Source organism: Erigeron canadensis, chromosome 3 (assembly GCF_010389155.1).
Source record: "Erigeron canadensis isolate Cc75 chromosome 3, C_canadensis_v1, whole genome shotgun sequence".
NCBI lineage: Eukaryota > Viridiplantae > Streptophyta > Magnoliopsida > Asterales > Asteraceae > Erigeron > Erigeron canadensis.
This window is the reverse complement of record NC_057763.1, coordinates 39,089,038-39,110,463: the sequence shown is the minus strand read 5'-3', so window position 1 is coordinate 39,110,463 and position 21,426 is coordinate 39,089,038. Positions and strand designations below refer to the sequence as shown.

Genomic DNA, 21,426 nt, shown 5'->3' with positions numbered 1-21,426 from the left:
CAGTAGCATTTGGAGCCTAGCTCGAGGTTACAGTAACCACTATATTCAAACCAATATATATATATATATATATAATTTAGTTATACGTCGTGCAAATATAATAATAATATTTTTAAAATGATAACGATTAAAACATCATATAATATCTTATACATCAATAAATAATGTATTTACATATCAAATAAGTACTAAAGATCGATATAAATACGTACATTTTTATTATCATCAAAAAATGAAGATAAATAAATATGATCGATACTTATACACTCAAGATAAATGTATAAAATATAAGAGTTTTGCTAAATGGGAACACTAAGGCTTTCATTAATATGAATTGAATAGTTATACATTTATCATAAATTTAGAAGCAAACTTTTTGTAACACCCAACATTTAAAAATAAGGATTTCCAAAAACTTTTGCCTAACGGCGTTAAAAGAAGCGGAATTAACTTTAAAAGTCCAAACCAGTAAAATCTGTTTGGTTTATTCATTAAATGGTGTTACTAGCCATATCATCAAAATAAGTCTAAATGGAAATCCATTGGTTGCCCAACATTAAACAACCGAGTACATTATCAATACAAGTCATTAATATTTAAACATAAAGCAAATGTCTAAAGCAAGCAGCCACTATGGGTAATCTATAGCTAGCTTCAAGATCATCTACCCATGCCTCACATCTTCACACATCTACCTGCTCATTATTGTTGGACCTGAGGGCACAACACATTTTTAAAGAGCAAGTGTTAGCTAACGAATTAGCTAAGTAAGCTAACACATGGTTTATAAAACGTTTGTCCATTTAAAACATTATATAAAAGTCATATTAAGTCGTTGAGGCACATATCATCAACATATCATCTCACATACATATCATAGCATCAACATCTTTCATATTAGGATGGGTCATCCTAAATGTGCCTAGTCATCTTTTGCATCATCACATATCACATTTGAACATCTTTATAATTGTGACAAAAGTCACGCATCTCATATAACATATGCATCTCGTTAAGTGTGACATAAGTCGCACCCGACTAGATGAACCACCATTCAGTAGTACATCAATGTCGTTAAGGAATGGCAAGCCAATCCAGGAGTAGTCCGTGTGTTCAAAGACATTGGTGGGTAATCACTCCACCCGGAGATACTCAAACCACGTAATTACGTTGCAAGGAGCCACCCAAGCAACCATATACGCACTCACTGGGCAAGGGCAAGTACGGGTTAAGCTTAACACTTTCACATCAAATTACGAGCTCGATTTCACATCACATATAGTTTAGGTGTTTACACAACCTAAACAATCATCACATATACATCATTACGTTTGGGCCCTTAAACGTGCACGTGTCATGGCAACTTAATAAGTCTAGTGAACTAGATGAACAAGCCATGTAATCATGCACATTTCACATATCATCATCATACATCACATTTCATAGCGTTTCATTTCATATCATCACATCGCATACATTGTTACATCACGTACATCGTCATATATCATTGCATATCGTATATCATTACAACATTGCATAACATTTATCATCTTAGATCATACATCATTTCATATCATATCATCTATTAAGCATACATAACATCTCATAGCAATACGTATCATTGGGGTAGCATTTCAGGCTTTTATATGCATCTACATAGCTCATATCACCTCCCGTATAATCCCGAATACCCATAAGCAACCAAGATATCATTAGGGGAAGTTATTATATGAAAACTATCTTTTGTTGAACCCTCAGTATGTCAAAGTAGTGTATCTTACCTCATAGAAGCACACAACAAAAGATAACGTAAGTTACCGATCTTTGCAAGTATTCCCGACTACCTATAATCATTAAACGACATAATGAGCTAATAAATACCCACTCACTTATGGACATGACTCACGTCTAAATACCTATAAACATGACTCATGACAATGCTTGATGCATTGGACATTCGATTAATACTTTAAAGCTTACATAACTCGACGAAACTCGGGATACACTCACTAAATTAACCTTTTTGGAAACTGGACATTACAATCATCTTTCAAAAACATTTCCATTAGAAAGTAGACTCTCTCACGATTCCGTGGATATCTTATTTGTCAAAAACGGAGTTACGGTTCAAAAGTTATGGCCATTTGAAAAATTCCGTTGCTATTGCGTCGCAACTACCAAGTTGCGTCGCAGCTATATGTCACTGGTTTCCAGTTGCGCCGCAGCTAGCCCCGATTCTGCACAAACCTCATTGTTTAACCTCCAAAACTTAACCAAACACACCCCAAACGACCCCAAACCTTATGAACGACTTTTAACCCTCAAAATTCATCATTTTAAGACTCTAATGATGTCATGAAAACAACCCTTAACATCCAATTGATTTGCAACACAACAACAATCATTTTAGGTTACCGAATTGATTAAACTCACGTTTTTGACTCCAATCAACCCTCTAAAGACCTAGATCAGTTATGAATCGAATCAAGGGATTGAAAGGACATGAAATCAATGTTATTATACCTGGGATACCTGGAGATTATAAAGAGAATGTAAAAACTTGATCAAAACACTCTCGAATCAACCAAACAAAGATGAAATCGAACAAGGAATTGATTATGGCAATGGGGAATGGTTAGGGCTCAAAGAGAAAAGGATAATATGAGTAATTAGAAGCTAATGGCCTGCTCCAAGACCCTAATCCCGTTTTTTAGTTTCCATCTATGTCAAAACTAGTCCTTAGGCTTCCTTATGGCTCATATTTAGCTCAAAACACCTATTGGGAATACTTACTAACACTTTAATCACAATTAATCATCTTAAACAAATTAACACATGAATCATTAAGGCTTTAAAACTTACACATAATGCACATTAATCACACATAAACATTAAATCTCTTAGAGACTTAACGGACACATTGTGTTGACTTAATGACTCAAGTCAACCGTTAATTAAAAGTTCGGGATGTTACACTTTTAATATAAAAAACTTTTTAATGCACATTAAAAAATGAACTTTTAACATGAAAAAATATAATTTTTTTAATGCATATTATATGAAGCCTACAGATTTCATTAGCATTTCTAAAATATAAACTGTTGCTTTATTCAATTTCAATGCTTGTTGTTATGTACTTTAATTAATGATAATTAACATTCAATATGTTATACTTTAATAATTTATACCAAGTGGGATTTGCTAACTAGTGCCCCTAATGCATCAGTTAAGTAGCATTTAATGAAGTTCAACCTTTCTAAAATATGAAAATATGTATTAATTATTCATTTAAAAATAGAAATTGTTATGTTAAATTAATACACATTAAATATAATTTTTGATTAATAAGGAAATAACAAGTTCATTAAATGTTTCTTAACTAGTGCATTAGGGGCACTAGTTAGCAAATCCCTTTATAACAATTAAATTGAAATTTTTAGTGTTTTAGTCATTTTATTTCTATTTTTTTTTTCTAAATATGGATATAAGACAATTTTCAAATAAAATGTTGTAAACTTCAATACATTAAAGATAACTAATTCTACCATTGTCTTAAATCATAAAACTTATCTTGTGAATTAAAATACTTAATTTTGATGAACAAACTTAGTTGTTCTTACCGATTTGGGGTTTTTTTCTTCTTCTAATTCCTTAAATCTACAACAACAACAACAAGGTACCCAATTTCGACATAAGCCGGGCTATGGGGGAAGTATGAAGTAGACAGACCTTACCCCTACTCAAAGGTAGAGAGACTGCTTCCAGATCCACCGGAGTGGAAGCCTTAACCGGATAGGGATAATCTCGATCTCAATCTCAATCCCACTATTCGGATCACAAATTCAGATCTTAGATCTAGAAATTTGTTACCATTAGGGAGAGGGAGAGGTTAGAGAAAGAGAACCCTAGACAAGAGGAAAAGTGTTATTACTAATTCCTTAAATCTCAAGATACAAAATATCTGATATACCTTTCTTTTATTGATCTATTTTTTATACTTATATTGTCTTAGTTAGAAATTATTTATTCATAATTTTATTTTTTTCTTTTAATTGCATTCGATACAAAATATTTTTTGAGTAATAATAATTTGATCATCTATTAACATATCTTATATATAATCATCAATTATGTTTTTTATAAAAAATCAATATATTTATGTCGCGTATTACGCCGGAATATAATCTTAGTACCGAAGTATAATAACGGATTTAAAGTTTTTTGGCGACATTGTTAAACCCTGAATATGGGCCCCATGTCAATTTAAGTTTTGACCAACTGGCCTAATAATATCAAATTCCAATCAAGGCCCAATTAACTTGATAAAACGCACGAATTAAATACTCATGAACAAAGACCTGTTACCTGTACTGTGATACATATCTTGCCCCTTTCTCAATTATCTTTCCCGAAAAAGGCCAATTTTACATCAACACCCCGATCTATATCTCTCTTCCCAAATAATTCTACACAGCTCCCATTCAAGGTTCCTAATCTATTTTTATTTTTTTGCGCTAATTTCAATCTAATTCAGTTAACATGCATATAAATATCTATATTACCTACTTCAGTTTTATTCCTTCTTTTAGACCTCTTTAATTCGTTTCCTAAACTAGATTGATTATGATTTGAGCCAGGTATATATATATAATTTTGTTAGAATATTAACATCAGGTTTGATCCCCCCTGAGTTATTGGTGAAATTTCGATATACTTAAAATTGTTGTAGTTGTATTTGAATTAGGTTGGAATGGAATATTTCCGTGTGCCAATATGAATATAAGTTCCGTTATTTCCGGTTTGACGTTTTATCATTTAAGTAATGGTATTATTTAACGAGACTGGTTGTTTAGAAAGTTGTTGTCACATCTATAGGAAATTGAATTCACATTTGTTATCATGCGACGGTATCAGAAGCTAGTTACGTTGTTTATATGATATATTGAAGTGCTTATCTGATAATTATGTTGACGGGTTGCTTGATCGCTTTTTTAATGAATTTTTGTTGCTAAATATATTTGTATCGTTGTTATATGTTGACTGTGTTACCTCCTTTGAATAGATCTGCGGCGCTTAAAGGTTATAAATAAATAAGCTGCGTTCTGTAAATTGGGGTACTATGTCATCGGAAAAGAATGGAAACGGTGAAGGCAACGCCAATGCACCAGTGGCAACCTCGGAAAAGAAAGACGAGAAGCCTTTGAAGCATAAACGCAAGTTGGTGAAGAAGTTCTTTTATGCAAAACCTAAACCTGACAAGTCCGACTCACCGGTACCAACCACGGATAAGAATACTCCAAAGTCTTTAAGGGCAAAACGCAAAAAAATGAAGAAGAAGAAGAAGTCGAAACTTGGGAAGTCCAGCTCACAGCCGTTGCCATCGAAAGAGGGAACCACCCTCACTTCTCAACAGAATGATACTGAAGTTGTAAATAACTCCTCTGATAATAATCTTATGCCTTCTGGCTCAAAGCAGCCGCAAAAGCCCCAAAATAATGTGAAGATGCCTGATAATAAATCTAAACCGGTAAATACAAAGGAAATGCAAGGTGCTCAAAATCCTAAACCCGAAGCTGAAAAGAAGGGCGTTCATTCTGGTAAAGCGAAAGAAGTGGAAAGTTCTTCAACAATCCATGCCAAAAATAAAGACACGAGGCTCGGAGGGTTTATTTTTATGTGTAATGCTAAAACTAAACGAGATTGTTATCATTATCGTGTCATGGGCGTCCAAGCACACAAAAAAGATCTGGTAATGGGTATCAAGCCTGGTTTGAAGCTTTTTCTCTTCGATTTTGATGTGAAGCTTATGTACGGTATATACAAAGCAACTTCTAGTGGTGGCATGAAACTTGAACCCGCTGCTTTTGGTGGTGGCTTTCCTCTTCAGGTTTGTTTTCACAAGGTTTTTTTGTTGTACGGCAAATTAAGGTTTTACTCGTTTATGTTTATTGATGATTGGGATTTTGTACAGGTTCGGTTTGAGGTTCACAAGGACTGTCTTCCACTACCTGAGAGTGTATTTAAGAAGGCTATCAAAGAGAGTTATGATGAAAGAACTCGCAAGTTTAAGACTGAGTTAACTTTTGATCAAGTGAGCCTCTTTCCATTCCTTTCTTCTGTATCATCTTTAATTCAATTATGCAGTTTTCTTAATTTTTTAGAGCAAAATGGAAAATCTAAACTTTTGAAAACTGGAGGGTAAAGAAACATAGCAAGAAGTGGCAATCAAACGGTCGATTTGGGTACGTCTTGTCTTTAACGGGTCAAATGGGTAAATCAAAACTAGCTGAAGCGGGAACAGGTCAAAACTAGCTTAAACAGGAATAGGTCAAAACTAGCCTAAAGTGTATTTTTATTTCGTACAACTCGCTAATCACTTTTTGAAAACAAGATTGTTAAGTTATTATTTATGTTATTTTTAATGGGAAAAAACATGTTTAAGGATTAATAAATTCTTCTTTGTTTACCCAAACCTTCCTTGACTCATTATCCAACCTGCCATTTTACCACCTCTAGGTATTACTGACTATTTTGTAAAAAAGCTCTTTACTTTATGCTGCTTTTTAGGTAAACAGACTTGCAAACTTATTCAAGCCAGCTCCATTATTGCATGCAAATCCACAGTCTATTGTTCATGAGCTTCGTAGACCATTTGGATTAGAAGGTATGCAGCTCCCAAAGCCAACCGTGGCTTCCCCTTCGCATTTATTGACTGAACAGGAGTATAGGATGTACGGGCTTAGAGGAGACAGATATAGAAATTTAACTGCTGTTGGTCCTCCTGCTTATGACCCTTATAGAACCGTTCAAGTAAGAGAGCTCCTGCGCCCTGACACGAGTTTCCTTGGTAGACCACCTGAACAAGAAAGTATGCAGTTTTTAAACCCAGCTGTGGCTTCTTCTCCACTTTTAATGACAGAACAAGAGTATAGGAACTATGGGCTTAGAGGAGATAATTATAAAAACCAAACCCCCGTTGGTCCTCCTGCTCATGAACCTTACAGACCTGATCAAGCAAGAGAGCCTCCCCACTCCGACACAGTTTTTCATAGTAGGCCGTCTGAACAAGAAAGTATCCAGTTGTTAAACCCAACTGTGGCTTCTTCTCCACTACTATTGACCGAACAAGAGTATAGGAGTCGTGGACTTAGAGTAGATAAACATAAAGACCAAAACACTGTTGGTTCTACTGCTAATGACCCTTATAAAATCGATCAAGGAAGGGATCCACCCCAACCGGATACGGCTTTCCTTGGTAGACCACCGGAACAAGAAAGTACGCAGTTCCTTGACCCAAGCGTGACTTCTTCACTTCTATTATCCGAGCAAGAGTATAGGAATTATGGGCTTAGAGGAGATACACATAAAAACCCAACCCCTGTTGGACCACCTGCTTATGATCCTTATAGAACTGTTCAAGAAAACGTAGGTTCCAGGGCTGATACACGTTTTCTTAGCGAAAGGGACTATCGAACTTATGGCCTAAAAGCCTCCCAAGAGAAACCTACTTCAGTGACTCCAAACACAGATGCAACTAGCCATAATCCCGCTATCGGTTTGTATCAACCAGTACCATATAATCTATATGATCAGGATTCTGACTTGGTTCAGCGTTATCTTTCACATCCTCTAGCTGCTCCCTCTACTTATGGATATGACACTGCACATGTGGAGGATGATAGACGACTTCATCGGGAAACCATTTTATCTGACAGGGTAGAAAGAACGTACGCTGGAAATGCCTCCACCAATGCATTATTGAATCACAACCAGAGTGTTGGTCAGAGAGAATCCGAACTTGAATACAAACCCGCCCCTGTCTCATCTCGATATGCGTTTGCGGGACCTTATGTAATACACCGTTGATGTGAGGTTTGTTTTTTTACTTCATGTTGTTTGATGTTATCAATTGTTACATGAGAAACTTTCTTTAGGAATTGTATTAGATTGACATTATTTATGAGCTCACTGTCGTTTTAATATCGTGTTGAAGTTCGGATTGAGTTTTCTTCCTTCAGTATAAAAGGGATGTAATACTAGCTTAAAGTTCTATTTTGGTGGAACTTGTTACTTTGTTAGTGTTCATCAATTAGTCAGATGAATATTATGTACAGTCCAAATCTTGTGCTATATCCTACAATATCTGATAATATGATTTCTATGAGAGCTTGTGTCTATTGATAAGGCAAACCCAAAAGATGGGTGATATACGTATGTGCTTGCTATTAAGTCTTCCTAAGTAGGTTAGATTATTAATTTGACGAATTGGGGTGACAATTATAGGTTGTGGGACTGTGCGTGTTAGGTAATTGTTGGTTTGAAATCTTATGTTTAATTAAAGAGTTTTGCTAAACAAAGCCCTAAGGGCTTTCGTTAAGGTGCATTAAATAATTGTACACTTACCATAAAAATCAGGCGGTGGGCTTTTAATATAGAAACGTATAACTTTTTTATGCATGTTAAGTAAAGCCCTTAGGGCTTTGTTTAGCATTTTTCTTAAATTATAAAGGGTATACCAATGTTGGAAACTGCATAAAAGCATTGGGGACTATACTCTAAATTACATCAGACAGTACCTTGTGTTTGTAACCAACAATGACATGATGCTGTCTCTTTGTTTACGACTGTGGGACCTTGGTCAAGAGACATGTCCGTATGGGCCCTGTTTGATATACTTAAATTGGGTTAAGAGTGAAACTGGAGAATTAGAATTAAAGGAGTAGTTTGCTACTTGCTATAAACGTTGGATGGGTTAAACAATTTGGATATCTGACAAAAGTAGTGGTCAAGCTCGTAATGGGAATGAGTAATTATCTATACTATGTCATAAAACATATGTAACACTACTTGAAATCTTTTAATCTAAAGGCGAGAATTGATCTAAAGTTCTAAACCATTGTTTGTAACTTTCACTTATTTCCGCTTAATCTTCTCTTCCTCGTTCATCCCTTTACCCCTCATCTCTCTCCCACATCTTTCAAAAAATATCATATGCGCACACACACAGGTATGGACGTCATAGCAAACTTTTTGTCGGTGTTTCCGCTATGCACTGGTAAGTTGTTGATAACATTAGAAGCCAAAAGCTAGATTTAAACCTTGGGTGTTATCACCCTTCTTCATCTCTGCCACCTCTATCATGTTCGTGTGTGCCTTTGTGATCGGCTACCATTCTGACATGTACCACGTTGTTGGTCTGATTGTCGTGTAGGACTCCTATAGCGGTCATTTGTTTCAGCCATCTAGCATGTATATATGGAGAGTCACGTCATCTTCTATCCCTCCTGACTTGTATAGCATCGGGCCTGTAATATCTAATTATGTAATAGACCATTATTGTTCGTTTCTTGAAATTATATGTTTTATATCTAACAATGTAAAGTAAATCTGGTAGCTGCTTTGGAGGACAATGGACAAAGGAGGGTTGCTATTGCAATTGAACTTAAAACCCATAATAGAATTTCTCCAAAAATTATTAATGGGAGTTGTAAATTTTTTAAAAGTATACTTTCTTTCATTATCTGCAACCACAACAAAATTCCGTTATCCAAGTTTTATCTGAATTGAATGGCACAAGAGACTATGATTAGACTTGTAGAACGTAGCTGTCGAAATAATTATTATAAGTTTAAAAAAATTGTAGGTGGAGAACATGCAAAAATGGGCAAAACATTAATGAATGTGAAGCTATTAATGAGAAGGAGCAATCATATGTTTGTAATGGTGAAAATAATAAAAACTGGCCAATTGGGGTATACATAAATTATAATTAGAGAGTATCCGCATATTGCACAAGCAATGACGGTAGATGGTGATGGTGGCGACGATGGTGGCGGTGGTGGTAAGAGTATAATTATTAATGTAAAAGTTACTGGTAGATGGTGGTGGTGGCGACGATGGTGGCGGTGGTGGTAAGAGTATAATTATTAATGTAAAAGTAATTCATGTAAATAGAGATTTGTGGTTATTTTAAGGGTTAAAGGTGTATGCTATAAATAATTTCATTAAAAGTATCATGAGTATATTATGTGAAAATATTTCATGTGTACCTGATCATTATTTAAGAGAAAAGAAAAAGAAAAATTTGTTTGATAAAGAAGTATAAATATAATATGAGAAAATGTTAGGTAAAACATGCAATACCTATTTTAGGTAAAACAGATGGGATTATGTAAAATTAAATGAGGGTTTATGTAAAATTCAGGGGCTCTATGTATGTTTATCAAATTCAAAGGTTTAATATGTAACTTTTTTTTAATGTGGCAGTACCTAAACTTAGGTAAAGTCTGCAGTACGAATCATTATCCCATATAATATATATAGAAGATCAAAACTGACCTTCTATGTATATTATTATACTAGTCATAATACTCGTACAATGTACGGTAGCTATATATATTGTGTTATAAAGAAATTCAAATATGTCTCATACATAATTTGTGAATATGAAAGAAATTGTGCTTAAAGTAAACAGATGATCGAAACTAAGTTATAATAAATAGTAATGGTAAATATAATATATTTTTAGTTCAAGTTTTGGATTTACCTTAAATTTTTAAAATCACATCAAAATCAAAACTTGTAAGCATAGAGGATGACGAAAAATAGCCTTGTGATTTCGGATCATAAACTCAAGACACTTTTATTAATGAGAAAACGATTAATCAAATAAGATTATAATGTTTTTTGTGTTTATAAGCTAAGAGTTAGAGTTTAATTCTAAGTCAAATAAGAAAATTGAATTTATATACAATTAAAATAACTAATTTAATAGAATAAATAAATTAAAAAGACACGTATCAATCAAATATTACGCCACGTATCGTTTTAAGAATATTTCAATCCTGTTTTAGTTTATTAGTAGAAATTAATCAAGAAATGATATTCGACAATTACGAGTATCAAATGATAAAATAGTTGACCATTTATTGATTTTATCACGTGAACGTTTTATTTCCCAACCACTTTTTTGTATACACTATAAAGATACTAGGTGTGAGCACGAGTAGTTATTGAACACGAGTAGTTAAGTGAGCAAGCTTATGGTTATTTCTTTACTCGGCTCGTTCGAAAACCGTGTAACTATATAACAAGCAACGCGAACGAGCTTCATGAGTTATTTGAGCTAATTGAGTCTTCCATTATATGGTTATAAGTTCATTATCTTAATAGATTATAACGGAATATTTTCAAATTATATGAAGCACACTATTAAAGTTAGTTTTATGAGTTTTTAAATACAAGATTAGTTCGTACATGATCATAATTGAGATTATTCGAGTTTCAACTAAAGTAATTAGATGATTTTATCAATTGATATATAGTTAAATAAAAACTTAAAAATAAAGATAAACAAGAGTTCGAGCTTGAACAATAACGAGCTTAAATTCTTGGAACTCGACGGCCTAGCTTTTCTCACCCTTAACTTTAGCCCTCCAAATTTACGACACTTAATTGTTTGTCAGTTTATTTGAACATATATATGGTATAGAAGAATTATTACATTTTTATAAAAGTTACTCGTATTAGTTAAAAAGTTACAGAGTATATTACATTACTACAATTTTTCACTGTTATAAATAATGTTAGTATACTTTCAAATAGTGTCATTTAATCAAGAATTATTCTTACTATAAGTATAAGTGTATATATACATTAACATTGTATTCGTTCCGTGATTATATATAGATCTATGTAGAGGGGAAATGACTTTCTCTTAAATGACTTTTTCTCTCCAGGGTTTTCTCTTTTTAGAATGGAACTCTAGATCTAAGATCGAGAGATCTTGTTATGAGATCGAGATTCGGTTTCCTTTTTTTTTGCTTTGGTTTCGTGTTGTCGTTGAGACTATTTTAAGAGTAAAGTCATAGGGTAGAGATCTTTTTAAAAGCAGTTAATTTGCCTTTGGGAAAAAAATATAGTTGTCTACATCTTACCTTCTTCATACCCCGAGTTTTGTCATGATTAAGTATCGTTGTTATTGTTGTATACACGTTTACGTTGTAACTAATTATCATTATTGATAGCCTTTATTTCATTTTCCCAACTTACATGTTTTTTTTATTGTCACATATTATGTTAATAATGTATATAATTTGTAGTAGTCAATATAGGTGTCAATTACATATGCATTTATATGATAATTGATTTTTTCATTTAAATATCTTCAATCAACATATAAAATCAATAGCATCATGTTTTTCTTTCTTTTTGTGTGTTATGTTGTTTCATTTCAGTCACATATTTGTCGTTATAAGGATGGATGGTATGTCTCCCTAACCCTCTCCGGTTACCACTCAGGCGCCTATTCCTCCCCACCTATAAGGAATGCTTGCCTATTCTTCTCCACTTTTTTTTTTTTTTTTTACTATTTTCTTTGCTTTTTATTTTAAACTTTAACTTATTATATAATATTTAGAACTAATACAAAATAATAAATTCAACAAGATTTTTCATTAAATAAATAAAGGGGTCAAATATATAAATTGTATTATCTTATGTATAAATAAATAAATAAATAAAGGGTCAAGTATGTAAATAAATAAAGGGTCAAATATGTAATGTCTAGATATTATAGGGACTCAAAATAAAAGAATGAAAAGATAAAAGAGATATGGGTTAAACACGCCATCATCTTCTTCAACTTTGCAAACAAAACTCAAAAATTCCATTAATAAACCTATAGCTTCAAAAAAATATGAACGTTGATGAGAAAAACAAGAAAGGGGTATAAAAGTAACGGTCAAAAAAAGTGGGGAGTGGAATAGGCACGATTCTCACGAAATGGTACACCACCCAACTGATACCGGATGGGCGGAATGATATTCCCTCCGATATATAATCATTACCTATCTTCTCACCAGGGCAGACTGGTAGCAACATTATGATCAATAGATTGGTAAAGATTTATATTTATACTAACATCATATATTGCAATAATATAAGACAAAAATAAGTAAGTACGTAACACCTTATAAGTATGAGGGAGGTTAATATGTAGTCCGCTTACCTCTACCTAAGGTAAAAAAAACTGCTTCCATATTTTATTCAAGATTTAAAAAAAAATCCAGCTTTGTAAGGTATTATAATAAAACTATTGACCTCTTATGCAAATGTTATGATGTTAAACACTTGATTTAACCTTACACAATAGTACTAAAGTCAAGTATATACACATTTTGATGGTAATATTAAACATGACAAGATCTTGATATGTTTTATTGTTAGCGATTCATTTTACATATTATGAGACCAAAGCTTTAAACATGCCTAATAAGTAATAACATATCTAGTTCAAAATATCTGTGTGAATATCTTATTTTGTGTTTCTTAATTATCACATCTAATTTATTATGCGTCTTATATTTCTTTATTAAACATATTTTTAATTTTTAATCAAATTTCATATTGATTTAAAACCTCAAACACACATTCATTTTAAGAAAAACAGATATAGTGGGGTGCTTAAATTTTGTGACAATGATATTCAGATGTCACTCTTTTAGTACCATCGCTAAAATAGAAATAAAATAAATATGATAAGGAAAAGGTTGGCAGGATTTCCTTTTACATGTTAATCGCATCGCTTTTCGTTAGTCCTGTTTTATCTATTGGCCCAAGTTTATAACAAGTACCCCCTTTTCCTGTCAACTTGTCAAAATCAAAATCCACACATTTAGGACCTGTTCACTATTTAATTATTAGGATTGTAATTTTTTTTAACAGTCGATCAGTATTTGACATTAAGGGACACCTTATCGAATATGGTGAAGTCATGTACGTACTCTAGACTATGATATATAGATAATAAGCCGTTACAGGCGATTCAAAGGAAAACCCCCAGGACATGTCACTTTAGAGAGTCGAACTCATGACTTGAGGTAAAACCAGGGATGACTCCAACCAGTTGATCTAGCCTTCATTATCAAGAAGATTTTTGGATTTTCAAGTTTCAAGTTTTTAAGAAAAAACTCTTATCTAATAAAAATTTTGGCTTGGTTAAAGAGCTTCAAGCTTTTCGACTAGGAAAATAAGCTCCATTGTTAATGAAATAGAAATCTATTGTGTGATGGGGCTCTTTAACGTAAATCCGGTTAAGATAACATATGTTAGACTTTGATGGTAGCTAAGATTTTAGAAAAAAATTAAAAAGAAAAGCCATTTAGTTTATTTATAAGATATACCGTATAACATAAGATATAAAAACACGCACGAAAGGTCATTGCGAGTCACTAATATTCCAATTGTTGTTTGGTACTTTCATGAAGAAGACATAAAACGGACTTTTGGCTATGAATATGAGAATATTATTGAATACGTTCCTTTCGTGATCATATTCTTGACTAGTGCAACATTGATAAATGCTCAGAGTCTTAACCAACCTATTACTAACACATACTTAATAAGTTGTTATTGTAGTATGGTACTAGATATGGTTTGATAGCTCACGTGTTTGATAATTTGCCACCGTGAAATCCTATATATATCTTATAAAACTAAATGGTGATGTTTTTTATTTTTCAAAAACCACAAACTAACATTTCAAAGTATGTATTCAAGTTGTCAACATAAGCTTTTTGAAATTAAAATTGTGAAAACTATATAAAATTGTCTAACTTGTAGCCATAAAGATTAATTTTAGAGAATTTTTTTTTTGAAATACTATTTTACGTTAAAATGCACAAAAACATCAATTATTAGAAAAAAAAAATTTACATTAGGTAAAACTTAAATGAGATACACTTGATAAGTAATGGTGTCTATCAGATTATCAAGGATGTTCTTCAAACCGTTCAAATTGACAAAACTAGAGTATTTTGGTTGGTTTTGACAGATTGGTTTTTTAAAATTAGTTTTGATGTTTAAGTTTGTAGAAAACTGGGTTATTTGGTCCAATTGTGGCTTAAGCAAAAGAAAAACCATAATAATCAGGCTAGGCAAAACTTTCACAATTCAAATTTTGAATTATGTATACAGGTATATACATAGACGGATAGAAACATAACATACTATTTTGAAAAATAAACAAAAAAACGAGAGTTAACCCAAATACCCAATTACACACTAAAACAAGATACACAAACTTATCATTTGTTATATATTAAATTTGATATATTTAGAAATATCTAAAAACTACAACTTAAGAGCTGATATAGCTTCTAGTTTATAATCAACCCTCTTACAACTACAATGAAAATAAGTATTGTTATCTTGATTGTTTATTGTATTATTTTTTTTTACAGTCGAGGACAAATATACATAAAATTATATAAATTTTATAAAAGAAGAAAAAAATGAACTCGAAACCATCAAGCTTAAATGGGTTGAACTTGTCTAGCCTGACGACATATTTGATCTAGCTGTGGATGTTGTAGGAGGGTTGATTGGTCTGTGAACACTCTTAATATGTTTCTAGTTTTCAATGTGGAAATAAACAAATAGATAAAATCAAGGGACTAAACAATAAAACAATCATAATACAAGGATCACATAAACATACAAACATTTGCTATTTTCCCCTCACAAGTGTATAGAGAGAGAAACAAAACAAATACACAAATAAATTTATAGCGAGAGAGAAGAGAGAGAGAAAGTGTGTGTTTGTTTGAGAGAGAGAGCGATCACCGAGAGAGAGAAACGGCATTAATGGCGGAAGGAAAGCCGCCGTCGCTAAAACACAGCGACGAGAGTGTGAAGCTGTTCGTCGGTCAAGTCCCTAAACACATGACTGAATCACAGCTTATTTCAATGTTCAACGAATTCGCTCTTGTTGACGAAGTCAACATCATTAAAGACAAAGCCACGCGTGCTTCTCGAGGTTTTCCTCTCTTTTTTTTTTTTTTTTCTCTCTTATTATTTATTTCCCTCTCGTTTTATTTTTTTTGTAATAATAATTCGTTAATGTCACTTCCGGATCACAATGCGTGATTCACGTTATTATTATTATTACTATTTTTATTATTTTTTATGTTTCATACATTCATAGATATAGATTTTGTATTGAATTATTGAGAATTTGTGTGATTGAAACCCTAACTTATTATAGTTATTTGTATCTCCGGATCACATTGCGTGATTCACGGTGCTGTTTTCAAGTTTTATTACTTTTTATAAATTTAGTTTATTGTAGATTTGTGTTGACTTATTGTGTTTTAAACCCTAATTGACAGCTGTCAATGTCACTTATGGATCACAATGCATGCTATATATGTGTATATATATATATAAAATAATTTTTGAATTTTATTGTTTTAGATGTGTTGATTAATTGAGAATCTTGTGTTTAAAAGTTGGAAACTTCAATTATCGTTGACAATTTGTTTTAAGTATTTTTTAATTTTAAAATGTATGTTTATTTGTGTTGACTAATTGAAATATATTGTAATTGAGAGAAACACCTTTATTTGTTATCACCAGGCTGTTGTTTTGTAATATGCCCGTCTAGAGATGAAGCGGATAAAGCAGTGAATGCCTTTCATAATCAGAAAACCTTGCCTGGGGTAAGATCCTGCTCAGTTTCCTTTGTAATGTCGATTTTATCTTTATTGTAGTCGGTGTCTGAGTGTTTTTTTTTTTTTTTTTTTTTTATAAAAATAATATTGTGCATTGTAGAAATTCATGTTATTTGGTAAAAAGTTTGATTCAGAAGAATTGTATTGTAATATTTCCGATTTCATAAAAATTTCAGACCTTTTCTATCTTTGGGATATTCATGGAAATCGGTAGATTCTATGTATAGAATGTCCTGTAAAATTCCAACAATAAAAAAAATGATTTTTTAACCTTTAAATTGTCTGTATCACTCATTGTGTTGTTGCAAATGTTATATGAACTTATTGCCGACATATATTTTTTTTGTATTATTCATTGGATCAAATGTTGGAAATTGCACTAGATGTAAGGAACAGTAGTAGGAACCTACATTGTGATAAAGTGAAATTTGATGAAAAAGTACTTATGAGGAGATAAAGTGCAAATTAGATGATTATTTATGTGTAGGAATGGTATTTGACCTTAATAAAACTTGATTTCTTCACGCTGAACGTACTCGAATGCATGGGTTTCCTGTTTAAAAAGAGAGTTGATTACTTTTTCTTTTCTTATTTGAAAGAACAAAATCATAAAGTTTAGTAAAGTTTTTTGTGGCTAAAATAGGTGTATTGAAGCAACATGCTTTATTAGACATCATCCTTGCTTTGAGACACTCATTTAAAGTTGGCTAGTACATTCTCTTGCAAGGCACGACAACAATTATTTCAAACATATATCCTCTATTGTAACTGCTATTAATAGTATAATATGATATTCATTATGGTGATAACTTTTTATCAACATAAACTAATGCAATAAGTGCATACAAGTTAAAAGTTAAATTACGGAGAAGAAGTTGGTACTAAACTGCTAATTGTATAGTTTTTGAAAATGACCAATTATATTCCAACTTTCTGTTCTTTTTTTATTAACCTCTTTTTATGTTATTTATTATTTAATTTAAGTTTCAAAATGTTCATCATTACTGTTTGATGTTCTACATTTGGGACATCTCATTGTTTTTACAGCTCCATATAGGACAAGTATGTACATTTGATGGGATTAGATAAACAAACATCACCATATTCTACAAAAGTTGCTACTCAAATTCACGTGTAGTCGTGTAGACCAAAGCACTAATATTGTATTCAGTCAACTATTGATATCGTATATGGTTACTCTATTGACCTGTTGAATGCAGTTATGGAAATCTAAATGCGTTTTACTTTTTTGTATTAACGCTGGCCCTAGATTTTTATAATGAGTAGAGTTTTCTGGTTGCTTTATATGGGTCTAACATATTTTAGTTCTCTATAGATTATGCTACCTGTGTAATTACTTTTGAAACCAACTACCACAATGCTAATCAGAACAAATTATGAAATAGTACATTGAAGTTTATATACAGTGGTAATATTATAGCATACGGGAACCTAAATTTCATGTTATCTTGTTTTCTATACGTTTCATGGAGATTTCAATATTTGTTACACCACTGAGTTAGAGTAAATGGGATCTGACCCTGTAGATATGAGTGGGAGTTTATATTATTTGACGTAGCATATGATTTTTCCATTCTTGATTTAATGAGGGCATGAGGCATTTTCTTTTGTTATGTCTCAGGCTTCCAGTCCATTGCAAGTGAAGTATGCTGATGGCGAGTTGGAACGACTAGGTAAGAGAGGTTAATTCATTGAATTAAGTGCTGTTTCCTGTTTTCTATCTGTTGGTTATTGAATTCGCTGATATTATTTTTCCTGACTATCTTATATATTTCCCCTGATTTTTTGCTCAAGAACACAAACTCTTCATCGGTATGCTTCCTAAGAATGTTTCTGAAGGTGAAGTTTCAGCATTGTTTTCACAATATGGAACCCCAAAAGACTTGCAAATTCTTAGAGGTTCCCAACAAACGAGCAAAGGTGCATATCACATCTTCTGGACTTTTATTCAGTAGTGTAATATATTAAAGATTGGTACCTTTTTCGGGGGCTTCATTTCATGTTCTAGAATCATGATTGTACCAGGTTGTGCTTTTGTTAAGTACGAGACAAAAGAACAAGCTGTTGCCGCTATAGAGGCCCTCAATGGAAAACACAAGATGGAGGTTTGTATATATACAAGTTTTTTGGTATTGTAGGTTTTTTTTTTTCCATTAGAAAGTGCATGGTATGTTCCATTATCATAGCTGCCTTTTGTAATTTTGTTTTTTTCTGTATTAGGGTTCAACTGTACCTTTGGTTGTTAAATGGGCAGACACTGAAAAGGAAAGGCAAGCTAGAAAGGCTCAGAAAGCACAATCACTGGCCTCTTCTTTAGCAAATGTCGACCCGACACAACATCCATCTTTATTTGGAGCACTTCCAATGGGTTATATGCCACCATATAATGGTTATGGGTATCAGGTTTGTCTCCCCATAAGTATTGAATCACTTCAATATTTTTTTTCTTTTGTTTCGATTATTGTGTGGCATTATAGATACCTTGTGGTTAAGAGTTGATATTTTAAGTAGGCTCCTGGAAGTTATGGGCTTATGCCGTATCGCCTTCCCCCGGTGCAGAATCAACCCCCTTTTAGCCCAAACCAAGCAAATGCATTACGAGCAGGGTCTCCTAGAAACTTTGCAGTTTCTCCAACTGGTTATATGGGCTCTGCTTATCCAGCTGTGCCACGACTTCAATATCCCCTGGCATACCCCGGGGGAATCAGGCCTTTTAGTGGCCCGTCTAGCCCAGTTCCACCAGAAGTTGCCAATAATAATGCGTCAACATCCTCAACAGTCAGTGGAAGTGCTGCAGACCATATCGAAGGTTGGTAAACATTTCTTATGTAGATTAGCTTTCCTTTGTGTTAACGTCCACTTCTACTAGTGTTGTTGATTTAGGTTTTTGATTATCTCAAACAGGTGATTTTAGCTAGAAGGGTAATTGGGAAATGTGTTGGAAGTCACCCAATGTATTTACATTTAATGCGTACGACATCCTAAATTGTTTTATTCAAATTTGTATGTTAATTTTTTTTCTTTTATGGAATCATGGTTAACAACACACTAATTATTCATCATGGTCAACAACATATTAAGTATTTATAAAATTCAACTAAAAAGTGTTGCCAGGTCCACCCAACCGGTCCACCTCTGTTTTGAACTTTACCTATTATCCGGCTTTAACCCAAATTGGTGACCCGTTACATAAGTGTGGGACATGCCCATCTCGCCACCTCCTCATCTACCCATTATTATAGTCAATTTAAGCATAAAAATATAAATGTAGGTCCACCTGGTGCCAATTTGTTCATATATCACATCCCCCAAGAATTTGGTGATGAAGAGCTTGCAAATGCGTTTCAGTCATTTGGAAGGGTTTTGAGCTCCAAGGTTTTTGTCGACAAGGCCACCGGTGTGAGCAAGTGCTTTGGTACGGACTTTAATATATTCTATTCTAACCTTACTTACATGTCTGCCTCTAATTACCGTGTGATTGCAGGTTTCGTTAGTTACGATTCCCCATCTTCCGCCCAGTCTGCAATTAATACTATGAATGGATACCAGTTAGGTGGTAAGAAGTTGAAGGTTCAACTTAAAAGAGACAACAAACAAAATAAAGCTTACTAATTTATGGTAAGCTATCGAAGGCCACAGAACTCTATTTGTAATGTGCATATGCGAGTTTCTGTGGTTGAACTGCTATGGGGTGGATCTGGGACAATCATTGAAAGTACATGCTGTTCCATCCCACTTGTAGCCAAAGCCCTGACACTTTTATTTCTTTGTTAATTGTGTGCCTTTGTAATCTGTAATTGTGTAACATATTAATTCATTTAGTCATTTACTTTCAATATATTGATTCTTTTCTCTACAACGTTAGTAGCGTAGTGTTTTAAAAGCTTATTTTTAGAAATTTCATTTGCCTCTCTTTCAAGACAAATTCTGATTCTTTTTTGTGATGATCAACTTTTCCAATCTTGTTTTTTTCCGTGTTATATAAAAAATAAACATGGGTGTGGTTCATATTTAGTAGTTGATACAAGCATAGAATACTTCAAAGCGACACTTTTTGCTGGATTTATTGAGGCACAAAGTTATGTGAGTTTTTCTTTATTGTTGTCTTCATCGAAGATGTGTTTCCAACTGTGGTTTGTTTTGTATCCAGGTATTTTCCTTCTTACATTCGACCCTTCACCCTTTTGCATGTTGTTTTTTTACACACCTGTAGGTGTTATTTTTGTTTATAATGTTCGGACGGTTGTCTAGGCATATCCCTCTGTCATGGCCCCTGGGTTGAAAGTTTTGGGATGAATACATACTTGCTGTGTGTTTACAGATGTATGTCTAAGGTTTAAACCTCAGTAATCTTTCAGGTATGTCGTATGCAGATATTTCTATTACTATTATGATTCTCACTTGTAGTTAAGTTTTTTACTATGTGTTGACTGTCTGCAGATTAATTATTCAAACATGTATTGGTAGAACAAGCAGTTGCTGCTTTAGCTTCTGAGTCAACTTGGTTACGCATGTCTGAATTTACTTTGCAAAGCCCGTTGCAATGATTCATCTGACATCAATGTGTCATATTGGTGTAGGTCACCCATGGATGCATGAACCCATCAGGTTCAAAACTCTAAACAGCTTAGAATCAGGTACACACCTGATACAATCAACTCATTGTATCTTCTCTCTGTGTGAATGATATCTTATACCGCTTTTATTTATTATTAACTGCTTTACCAAGAAAATTGGTTAGCTATGATTGAAGAATGAAAAATAGTGTTATTTGCTTTGGTTCTTATTACATGTGATGGACATCTTATATGTTTGTTGATTAGTTATTCCAGAATATCCCCTTAGGCTGCTTGATCATGTTCTAATACCAATGTTTACAATCTTAAATGTAGAT

General features: G+C 33.0%; 2 protein-coding genes across 3 annotated transcripts; both read left to right on the top strand.

Moving 5' to 3' along the window:
- Nucleotides 1-4,364: 4,364 nt before the first annotated feature.
- LOC122593070 lies at nucleotides 4,365-7,980 on the top strand. The gene is made up of 4 exons (XM_043765413.1): nucleotides 4,365-4,486; nucleotides 5,063-5,887; nucleotides 5,972-6,091; nucleotides 6,568-7,980. The coding sequence occupies exons 2-4, from the start codon at nucleotides 5,120-5,122 to the stop codon at nucleotides 7,864-7,866; spliced, it is 2,187 nt and encodes a 728-aa protein (XP_043621348.1). The 5' UTR covers nucleotides 4,365-4,486; nucleotides 5,063-5,119; the 3' UTR covers nucleotides 7,867-7,980.
- Nucleotides 7,981-15,557: 7,577 nt separating this feature from the next.
- Nucleotides 15,558-20,388, top strand: LOC122593309 (RNA-binding protein BRN1). Of its 2 annotated transcripts, XM_043765702.1 has the most exons (9): nucleotides 15,558-15,817; nucleotides 16,417-16,499; nucleotides 18,154-18,205; nucleotides 18,327-18,452; nucleotides 18,558-18,637; nucleotides 18,753-18,935; nucleotides 19,044-19,341; nucleotides 19,804-19,947; nucleotides 20,017-20,388. In XM_043765702.1, the coding sequence occupies exons 1-9, from the start codon at nucleotides 15,646-15,648 to the stop codon at nucleotides 20,142-20,144; spliced, it is 1,266 nt and encodes a 421-aa protein (XP_043621637.1). In that variant the 5' UTR covers nucleotides 15,558-15,645; the 3' UTR covers nucleotides 20,145-20,388. The 2 variants fall into 2 exon arrangements, with proteins under 2 accessions (XP_043621637.1, XP_043621638.1); XM_043765703.1 differs by lacking the exons at nucleotides 19,804-19,947; nucleotides 20,017-20,388 and adding an exon at nucleotides 19,437-19,525.
- The last annotated feature ends 1,038 nt before the right edge of the window (nucleotides 20,389-21,426 follow it).

Coding starts and splice junctions, on each gene's coding strand:
- LOC122593070 (XM_043765413.1), top strand. CDS start 5,120: ATGTCATCGGAAAAGAATGGAAACGGTGAAGGCAACGCCAATGCACCA. Junction 5,888..5,971: donor GTGGTGGCTTTCCTCTTCAG/GTTTGTTTTCAC, acceptor GATTTTGTACAG/GTTCGGTTTGAGGTTCACAA. Junction 6,092..6,567: donor CTGAGTTAACTTTTGATCAA/GTGAGCCTCTTT, acceptor GCTGCTTTTTAG/GTAAACAGACTTGCAAACTT.
- LOC122593309 (XM_043765702.1), top strand. CDS start 15,646: ATGGCGGAAGGAAAGCCGCCGTCGCTAAAACACAGCGACGAGAGTGTG. Junction 18,638..18,752: donor ATGGAAAACACAAGATGGAG/GTTTGTATATAT, acceptor TTTCTGTATTAG/GGTTCAACTGTACCTTTGGT. Junction 19,948..20,016: donor CGGTGTGAGCAAGTGCTTTG/GTACGGACTTTA, acceptor GTGTGATTGCAG/GTTTCGTTAGTTACGATTCC.